The sequence below is a fragment of the Octopus bimaculoides genome, chromosome 2 (genome assembly GCF_001194135.2).
Source record: "Octopus bimaculoides isolate UCB-OBI-ISO-001 chromosome 2, ASM119413v2, whole genome shotgun sequence".
Taxonomy (NCBI): domain Eukaryota; kingdom Metazoa; phylum Mollusca; class Cephalopoda; order Octopoda; family Octopodidae; genus Octopus; species Octopus bimaculoides.
In genome coordinates, this window is record NC_068982.1 from 149821836 (window position 1) to 149833139 (window position 11304).

Genomic DNA, 11304 nt, shown 5'->3' on the forward strand with positions numbered 1-11304 from the left:
GGTTGGCTTATGTTTTATGACTTGTAAATTTTCTTTAGCTCTATCTATTTAATAAATGATGTTTATTTACTTTTAGCTGATTTGCGACAAGGTGCTACAGCTATGAAAAAAGATGAGGATGTATTCCAAATGGATTCCAAACGCAAATTATCTGGAATTATTGATACAGCTAGTGGCTTAAATGATGACATATCTGATAGTCAGTCTGACAGTAGTCATTTTGTGCCTAATATCTCCATGCAAAATACTCCATTTCCAACTGCTCAATCTCAGCTCTCCAATCAGTCACACACACTCCCTCACAAAGCAATCTCTAGTCTACCCCAGCCTATTATGAGTAATAATCAGAATGCTATCCTTCAGCAAAAAGTTCTGCATAAAATGAACCAGCAGCAACAGCAGCAGCAGCAGCAGCAACAACAACAATCATTACAAATGAGCCAAGGCCCTCAAACACAGCCATCGCAACAACAGCAACAACATCAACCAGCAACACCTCCTCAAGTGCAATCACATCCTCAACAAGTAATAAACTCTACACAGGGACCGGTAGGTGGTCGTGGAAGTGGTGGTAGTATTAGTGTCAGCACTAATAACCCTGGTGCTAGTGGAAATACAGTTACTGCAGGAGGGAGCAACACTAGTGGTGCTGGAAGTAACAACCAACTTCCAACCACTAACACTGTGCAACAGCAGTTAGCACAGCACCAAATCTTGCAACAGCTTCGAATGGCCGTCCAGGCAGGGCTTATTAGCCCACAATTGCTAAACCAGCAATTGCCTCCTCCAATGCTCCTTCTTTTGCAGCAACTTCTGCAAATGCAATCAGGCTTGCAACAGCTTGTTACAAGGCAGCAGTTCCTACAGCAACAGAACCGAAATGGTAGTGGTGGGAATGCCAGTCACACTCAAAAGCAAATGGACCAAACAATCAATCGATTTAAGACACAAATGCTGCAGCTACAGCAGCAAATAGCTCAGGCCCAGCAAAATCTTCCCAAACCTCAAAATATACCTGAACCAATAGAGGCTTTCTCACCCTTGCAGAATGATATGACCAACATATCCATATCCACCTGCTCTCAGTCCCGTCTTCTCAACCAGTGGAAACGTCCTTCTCCTGATAAAGATGCCAATATTCCCCCTGATCCAATGATGAATAAGGCTGTGGGTTCCAAACCTCTCCATCACTCTATGTCTTCTTCAAATTTAGGAAGATATGACTTGAGTCTTGGCCTCAGTGATTCAACTTGGTCAAATGCCCCCACAACTTCATCCCAAAATTGGCCCAATGTATCTCCAATTGGAACAAATAGTCAAGTTGAATCTTCCAAAGACATTTCTCAAGTGAAGGAATCTCAATCTGCTAGCTCTTCATCTGCACTCAATTTGAATGATATGATTCCAGAATTTGTCCCTGGTAAGCCCTGGCAAGGAATTACTGGTACTAAAAGTGTGGAAGATGATCCATATATCACTCCAGGAAGTTTTTCTCGTTCACTGAGTGTTAATACTATAAAAGATGATTACTTGAATAACTTTTCCTCTAGTATTACCAAAGCCGGTTCAATTGTTACTTCAGAATCATGGCCAATGAAAGACTTCCCTAAGACAAGCAATTCATCTCAAACAATTTGTGGTGGAACTCAAAAGAATTGGAGCTCAGCTGATTCTGTTACTACTCCCACCAGCTTCACTTCTGAGGTCTGGGGTGTGCCTTTGCAACCCAAATCTAGTGGAAATTCTGCTCGCCCTCCACCAGGCCTTGTTCATAACAAAACTACATCAGCATCCACATCCAGCTGGAACAGCAGCTCTTTTCCTGGCAGCCGTCAGGTATCTTGGTCTGGAAGATCAACTGAACCATTCCCTTCAGGTTAGTGTCATTAGTCTCTTGAAAACAAAAATAACCTTTACTTTAAATGTTAATTTGAATTATGGTTTTCAAACTGCTTTGAAGAAATATTTGTTTATTCGGTGTTTTTAAGTATGTTAACAACTAGGTTTTTCTATTTCTACTTGGTTGATGTTTTCGAATATTGTATTAAAATAAGATATTCAGTAATCTATTTGGAGTTTAAAATAGCTGATAGAACAAATAAGAGCTGTAAAGGTAATGTAGCTGGGAGGTCAAAGTACAAGAGTATCAGCAGAAATTTATGTACTTCAACGATAAAGATAATTTTGATACTATGACAGGTGTCTTCCAACTGCAGCAACACATGATTCATGATTTCTTCTACATATCCATCCCTTCAATGTCATGGAAGCCCTGCAACGGTCATGAGTATTACCCTTCCTGATAAAGCATGAAGTAAATGTTATGTTACATTATGCTTTTGTAAAAGATGTCTAATTGCTAAGTCACCAATCAATTAATCTGTTGAAAGTGCAGTAGTACCTACTCTGACCAAGACACTTATCTTTCAACAGACAAGTCCATTTCACTGTGAGCAGGAATAGAGGATGGTTTCGCTCACCTCTGTAATCAATTGTAGCACGAGAAATGTTGAGTATTGTTTTACATATCTTGGTTCAATTCATAAAGAAGTTTTATCAGATATTTATTGAAGGATCAAATTTCAAGAGTTTTGAAAGAACAAAAAATATTGAGTTATAAATAGGTTATCTTGTAGATAAATTCATCACAAATTTACTAGCCATTTGGAATATTGCTTCTGTTTGAGTTTTATTAATGGCAGATATGTTATCATTCTCCTAAAAACAATCAGAAACCTATTTGTTCATCAACTTGGTATTTTTTTGTTTTTTCTTTTCTTTGATATGATAGTCTTTGAATATTTTTCTGCATTTGATTGTTGATGTCTCTATACATGCTGTCAAAATTCTCCAAGACCTTTCAACGAATGGCATAAAAAGAATCTTCTTTTCAGAACTATTTTTGTCAGTTATACAGCTGTACAAATTTTGAAAGAGGGTGAAATAAGATATAAAAGTATAAAATCAAAAAAAAAGAATATATATATATATATATATATTATGGACTCTCCCATTATTAGACAGTAGATAGAGGTTCCACAATATTTTGCTGAGCAAAAACACAGATTTGTTTATGGTGATCAAATGTTTGTGTCACACATTAGCTCACTCCCTCCCATCAAATCAACTTTGATCAAAATCATCACCGAGCAACATGAAATGAAGTATTTTGCTCAAGAACACAACACACCACCCAGTCCAGGAATCAAGATCATGATCTCATGATTGCAAGTGCAACACTCTAACCACTAGGCCATGTGCTTTCACTAAATATATGTATACATAAGCAAGTCTGCTCAATGAGGATAAAGTGACATCTTGGTGTGCTTCTTCTTGTTGCAACAACCCATGAATCCTGTTTCTTTCTTCTCACCAGTCTCAGAGCCTGTACAAGGGTCACAAGCACTCTTCTCTTTCTCCTCTCTGAAAACAGTAAAATAAAACTGTAGAAGTCTCTATATTATATGAACTTAACTGGAGCAGGCATGGCTGTGGTTAAGAAGTTTTTACTCCACTGTGCAGTACCTTAGGCAATGACATGTATATGCATTGGAAAATCCACAGAGTTGTTAAACTGTTGGATAGAATACCTTATGGTATTTGTTATCCCTCTCTGTTCCTTGAGTTCAAATCATCTTTGTTTTTCATCCTTTCAGGGTAGATTAAAAAAATTGTACCAAGTCAAGAGTGGTGGATTAGTAGAATTGTTAGAATGTTAACTGGGATGCCTTGCAACATCTGTGCTGGCTCTGTGCATTCTGAGTTTAATCCCATTCTGTCACCAAAAAGTTGACACTGACTTTCAACCAATAGATAGTATCAGCAATTCAAGAAACCAATAATGTTGTTACCTTAGTTTGATCTGAAGGTCAACTGCCACCACCGTGTGTGTGTCAGTTTGGAATGGCAAGAAATTGGTTCCTCAAATGGAAATACCTAGCAGTAGAGTGATTCATATTGATTCCTTCCTTTATGCTCAGTTAACTTTTGTCATTGTCATCACCTGATGTTAAGTAAACATATATCCAAATGTTTTAGCTAATTATACTGACCTCAACAGTTAAAGGCACTACTGTATACAGTCTGGTGACTAGAGCTAGTTAAAGAATAGACTTTTACCTCATCAAAATCCTTATATAAAAAAACTCAACATTTGGCAGAAATGCTTTGAGTTAATATCTTGGAATGTCATATTAAAAACATTATAAAACAAAAGGTGTGGAATAAAAATTTCCCTGTAAAAATTATTGAGTCCTGCTTTGCATAAATCTTGTTCTAATAGAATTTATTAAAAAAATTAAGTGCTATTTATGAATGTTAATCCAGTGAGAGGCAAGAGTCTTTTTTTTTAAACCCTTTAGTATTTGAATTATCATAATAGTTAATAAAAAAAAAAGGGTTAAATACTTCTGTTTCAGTTGCAAATGGTTAAATAATTTTAATACAGTTCTTGAGAATTATTTCAAAATTAATATGTATCCATGTTTATTTTCTTTTTAAACATTGCATTGTAAAATTTGAGAACATTTTTTTCATAAAAGTAGTTTCTTATAGTTTATCAAAAGTTATTGTAGGTAGGAGACATTTTAAACTTATATTTTAAGATCTCTTTTTACAATTCCTTATAATTGTTCTTTTCAGTCAACTCGTCCGCATCATGGGTTGTAAGTAACTGGTTGGTCCTCAGGAATCTCACTCCCCAGGTCAGTTTTTCTTTTATTTCTATACATTTATCAATAAGACTGTCAAAATGAAGTAAAAGTAAAATTTATTTAAATAATATGATCCTTACAAAGTATAAATCCTAATTTGATAGTTTATTTTTAGAGTTTGATCTCAAGTATATATTTTTGATAGCATCTGAATGTTTTCATATTAAGCTATATGCAGATTATTCTCTTAAAGGCAAATGGAGAAAACTTTAATAAAGTTTTGTTGTTTTAACTTCCCTAACCAATTATTTCAGGTTTTGAAAACCTGATGAAAAATGAATATTAAATGTATTAGAAAGTTTTATTATATTGCAATCTCTCTAGATCCTTCAATTTCTCTCAATGTTATGTTTGAAGGTAGTCCTACAGAAGCTTATAATATTTAACTAGCTATGTTAATGGAACTCCTTCTAGAAATTTACACAAATATGTGCTGTTTGAAATCAGTATAAATTTTTTTTCTAATAAAAATATAAAGTAAGATAATCTTGGCAACATTATAAAATATTGAAAATATATATATAACTTCTCTTCCAGTTAGTGAATATTCAGTTATTCATTTGCAGTGAAATGTTATTTTAACCTGATACAGTTTTGCAAGAGAAAATATTTTCATTTAATTTTTTTTTTATTAAATATTGCAACTATATTAATATTATTTATTTTTTTCTTTATTTTATTATTCCAGATTGATGGCTCTACTTTAAAAACTCTGTGCCAACAACATGGACCTCTGCAATTTTTCTACCTTAGCCTCAACCATGGCCAAGCCCTTGTACGTTATTCATCCAAAGATGAAGCAGTGAAGGCTCAAAAGGCTTTGAATACTTGTGTTCTTGGAAACACAACCATATTAGCTGAATTTGTTTCAGAACGCGAGGCTAACCACTTAGTGGAGCAAAGTTCAACTACTTCAGCAGCACCCCCATCCACTAGTCAATGGTCGCAGTCCTCTCAATCAGATTATCGGCCTCCACCCCCACCACAACCTGGTGCACCTCCACACTACAGCAGCCGCAACGAAAATCACTGGAACATGCCTGCTTCTGTTCAATTTGGAGGTTTTCCAGGGAACACTATGTGGAACAATAGCCTCTGGGGCGGAGTTGCAATGGATGACCATGGTTCTGCTCCTTTACTTGGCAATATTCTGGGGGGAGAATCTATGTGATTTTTTTTTTTTCTCCCTACCCTGTGAAAATTTTTATTCTTTTATTTTTCCTCCATCCAACTCACACCACACTATCTTCATTGTACTATATTTGTCTGTCTTGTCTCTCTATCACTTTGTCTCTGTCTGTGTCTCTCTCTGTGATCTCTAGTTTTTATTTCTTATTTATCTGACTCCTACCCAAATGGCTACACGTACATAAACATAACCCCTTGTCCTTTCACTTGTTATTTTAAAAACAAAAATAATGAAACAACTAAATCTCCTCTGTGAAACCAGATCTCGTAGCTTTCATGGCAACATATTCATTCATACTTTGTTCGTTTTTGTTTTTCTTTCTATATATTAAAAGAAAAAAAAACATTGTAAAAAAAAAAAGCAAAAAAAAAAAGATCTGATAACCATGCAGCATTATAGAGAATGAAATTTAATTTGAAAAGTCATTTAATTATATTATAAATTATGAATCGGGTGCAATCAGCTGTTGTATGAACTGTTTTTGAAGCAGAAGAAAAACAAATATACACACATATATATATATATATATACATATATATATACATATATATATATATATATATATATATATATATATATATTATAAACTTTCCCACCACCCCATTCCCCAAAAAAGTGACAGTTAAAGTTGACCAGAAATAGTCAAATTTTGTCATGTGATAATCTTTTGAAGTTATGCCTAGTTTTATTGTCCAATGCAATGGAGATATAACTAGTTCCTACAGCAGCAACAGCAGCTAGGAACTGCTGGCAGCAGAAAGCGGTGCTTGTTCAAAGCCGTATATAGACACAAATCCTATTGAGTGAAGAAATTACAAGATTAGAAAGAATGAGTGAGAATGAGAGAAATGATGTAGAGCTTATGCTTACTCTGATGGTGTTGATTCTTACCTTCATGCATATGTAATAAAACCAAGGTGGGTAAAAATAAAAACTTTAAAAAAAAAAAATTAGAAGAAAAATATAGAAAACAGCAACTATGTATGACTGAAAGATCTAGGAACTCTGTGTAATTGAAAGAATAAGGAAAGCATGTATGATTGAAAGAAGGAGGTATGTATGATTGAAAGAACAAGTATTGCTTCTTCAAAACAAACAAAAAAAAAAAAAGAGAGAAAACTAATTAATAATCTTGATATACAAAGTATATGGCCAATTTTTAATTTTTATGTTCTTGTGAAAAATATTTTTAGACTATATTGCCATCATAGATATTTTTTTCTTTTCGTCGTAATCTATTTTTTTTTCCACTCTTTTAAAATGTTACCAAAGGGTAAAAAAAAATTTTAACAGTAATTTTAATTGAGTTGAAACTTGATCAACAATTTACATTTTTTTTTTTAAGCACATACTAAATAAACAGTAAATATCTTTGAAGAATTTCCAAATATCAAACAATTCCAAATTATTGTTACATTTAAAACCAACAGACTAGAAGCTAGTTGTTTTGGTTTAGAATGTTTGCAATGACAGTCTTTAGAGTGGTGATACAGAAAATAGCTGATAATGAGAAAATGTTTTTCTTATTTTTTACTTTATTTTTTATTTATTTATTATCATTATTATTATTATTTATTGTTTTTTTTTTTTGTTTCCTTCTGAAATTTGACTACAATCTAAAAATATTTTGTCTGTGCCAAAATAATGTACGATTGGTTTGTGTTCTGTCACAAAGCATAACCATTTTTTCATACTACAAATGAGTTAATTTAGAGAGCAAAAAGATTTTTTGTAATTAAAATTAAGATAAATAAACATTTTTTTTTTCTGTAATTTTTAAATATATTTTTGTAAAAAATCACTGCTTAGAGCTTCTAATTGTAAGTTGTTGTGAGTTAACATCATGGTTCATTAAGTATTGTATATTTTCTAAGAAAGAAAACAAACACAAATCTAAAATCATGCACAATATAAGACTACTTGCATTAAAAAAAATCCTATTATAAAAAAAAAAACAAAAAAAAAATCTCATCAAACTAAATTTGCTGACCTAGCTATTGCTAATAGCTGCATTTGTTCCACTTGAGGAGAATTCCAGAGAATGTAACATTTAAATTCAACTGTTTGAAATATGCATCGAATGTGGGTGCAAAATCTTTGGTAGGGTACAAGAAAATTTCATAAATAATTAACCAGATCTCTGCATTTTTTAAAAATTATTATCATTATTATTATTATTATTATTATTATTATTATTTCTAATTATCAATCTGCCTCTTTTCAGCTGCTAAATTATAGAACTGAACAAGTTGCTTAATCCAAAACTTTCTAAAAGCAAACATGAGGATTGTTTACAGATTTTAAAAAAAGCTGAAAATGCTGTTAGTATTTTCTGAGGTAAGCTCTTCCATGATATATGTATATGTATGTGTTCGTGTGTATGTATATGTATGCATATGTGTGTATGTATATGTACATACACACCTGCACACACACAAATACATTTTGTGTCTGTGAGTGTATATATACATACATACACACACACACACACACACACACATACATATTATTCTGTACATTCTCCTCTGTGAATTTGCCAGTATTGATCAAATTTTTTTTTTTTTACTTTTTAAACCAATGTTTAAAAATTATCAAATGTGGTGTCTTTCTGTAGGGAGAGGGGGTTGGTAATGCTATTCACATTGCCATTCATAATTTCTATAAACCACCTAAACTCTGTTCTTATCTTCATTTGTCATTCTTATTTTTCTTACAACGATTATTTTAGTGAATCTACATGTTCTCTTATTCCTTTTCTTAATTTAAGTGTATGTTAGTTTGTATTAATAACAAGAAGTTATTATGTGAGAGTTAAATCATTTATTCATTTTGCAACAATGTGATGAAATATTCCTTTTAACTGTAAATGACTAAAGGCACAGGAATAAAACCAAACAAATTAAAGAAACAAAGCATGAGAGTTAAGCACATATAAATTGTATTAACTTTGACAAATTATTTGCATTTCATAATTACATAGACAGGGATTCCTCCCCTTAAAAAGATAACAAGTAAAAAAAATTTTTAAAAAAAACACTTTCATTTCAATTTACTTTTCAGCAATTTTAAAAATTAAAATTAATAATTTTGGGGTTGTTTAATTTTTGGCTTCAAAATATATTAAATATATTGAGTTTAAAAACAAAAATACAAGATGGAAGTAAAACTAAAATTGATATATAAATATTTATTTTTTTCATTTGATTTTTTATTTGAACATTTAAATTTTTAAATTGCTTTTCTTTTTTAATAATGGTGTGAAATTTGTTGCTAGCCTTCATTTTGTGATATTTTCTTTAATTTAAAAAGAAGGAAAAAGTTAAAACAACCTCCACCTTCCCTAAAATTAATAATAAACAAAAAGGCAGTCTTGACTTCTAAATAATTCAAGCTAACAGTTTTGATCAGTTATAAGATAAAAAAAGGAAGGAGTTTAAGAAAAACCAAAAGCATTGAAATACATTCTAGTAATAACAAACTGGAGAAAAAGTACTCAATACCAGAAGTAGAGTGTCAGTTTAATTTGATCAGCTGGAACAAGAAGTTTCAAGAAACATTATAGCTTGTTTCATCAGTCAGTCATTTTGAATCAAATTGGTTGGTTGATGAAACAAGCCACAGTGCTTATGGAAACTTCTGCTTTCAACTTTTTTGGTTTCAGTTGATTGAATACATACATATGTATGTATATGTGTGTGTGTATATATATATATATATATATATATATACACACACACACACACACTCACATGTATGTATGTGCAGTGTATATATATATATATAACCTGGTGTTGCCATCCGGTTTCACCAGTCCTCAGTCAAATCGTCCAACCCATGCTAGCATGGAAAGCAGACGTTAAACGATGATGATGATGATGATATAGATATATAGATATATATATATATATATATATATATATATATATGGGAGAATATACAAAAAATAACAACAGACGAGGACAGGTGGTGTAAATAACAAAAGTATATATTATATATATATATATGCACACATCCATACTTATAAGTGGCATTTCATGATTTCAATTTTGATTTCTAACTAACTTTTTGGCCTTGTGTAACATTTGAAGATACATTATCAGAGTAAGCTAATTATGCTGCTGCCTTGACTTGAGTCTATTGGACTATTTTATACTTACACAAAAGATGATTGAACAAATCCATAAGTCATAGATATGTGTGAATATTTGTATGCATAAGATATATGTACACATATAAATATGTATATACATGTGTGTGTATATGTATGTATAGCATATATACATGCATCTTAGTACTTTTAAATTCTTAAAGAAAAAGAAATTAGGGACAAATGGTCATTCTCCTCCTTCATCATCAAAATATTTTAAATCAATTAATTTCATTCATTGTTAGTCATTGAAAAACTTCATCTTAAAATAGATTTGTAATTTAAAAGTGAGTAATTTTGATTATATAACTTATAACAATTTAAACAATGAACCAAGTAGCTGTAGAAAGGAAAACATTGCAAATTGATTGATTTTTAAATTACTGTATTTTAAAAGAAAAAAAATCTTTTTTTTTTCTTTTCTTTTAGAAGTAAAAAGAAAAAATTAAATATATTTAAACCATATTATTATTGTTATCATACTAGCTATAATGATAATAGTAATAATTATTATTATTATTAAAATAATGACTATATCATCATCTTTATGATTAACAAAAGCAAATTTTAAATGAAAAACCTATTTGAAACCAACTAAACAACGCAGTACCCTTTTCTGCTACGAAATGGCTTGTGGCAGCTTGATGAAAACAATACACAAAACACTCATAAAAACATAAATAACACTGCTGAGTCTGTTGAAATATTCCTCTCTCTCTTTACCATTTTTCCCCCCCTTTGCAGTCATTACTTTCTCTCTTTCTCTTCTCTCTCCCTCTATATCTCTTTTTATACGACAATCAATGTGAAAAGGCCTTGTTAACTTGCCAGTCGGGCTGTGTGTTGTATGTCGTATCTTTCCCAATAACAACCTATTATAATTAATAAAAAAGAAAAAGTATGTCATTTCTATATGTGTTTGTGAAATATAATCTACATGTATGTGTGTTGCAAAATGTCAGTGTGTCTGTCTGTGTACCCCAAATATACTGAATAGACCTTGCACCTGCTTAATTATGACTTGCTGTTAGAGAGGCAGATTTATCACCACAATATTAATAATAATTACTGCCACAGCTACTGCTAAAACTCAAAGCTGCCTCTTGTGGCTTGTTTTGTACAAACCTATTTAGATATTTTTATGTCTTGTCTCTGTCATTGACATGAGCACTTCTTTGTATATATGTGTTTGTGTGTGTGTGTGTGTGTGTGTGTATATATATATATATATATATATATATATATATATATATATA

General features: G+C 31.6%; 1 protein-coding gene across 6 annotated transcripts in view; it reads left to right on the plus strand.

The window, feature by feature from the left end:
- The window catches only part of LOC106872134 (protein Gawky), a 116742-nt gene that overhangs the window by 78668 nt on the left and 26770 nt on the right, over positions 1–11304 (plus strand). For 5 of the 6 annotated variants that reach the window (XM_052965656.1, XM_014919006.2, XM_052965657.1 and 2 more), the window contains 3 exons: positions 77–1876; positions 4642–4703; positions 5401–7037. In XM_052965656.1, coding sequence (XP_052821616.1) covers positions 77–1876; positions 4642–4703; positions 5401–5883 — 2345 coding nt within the window. In that variant the 3' untranslated portion in view covers positions 5884–7037. Of the gene's footprint in view, positions 1–76; positions 1877–4641; positions 4704–5400; positions 8239–11304 lie in introns of those variants that run through there. The other variant, XR_008263464.1, reaches the window with a different exon arrangement.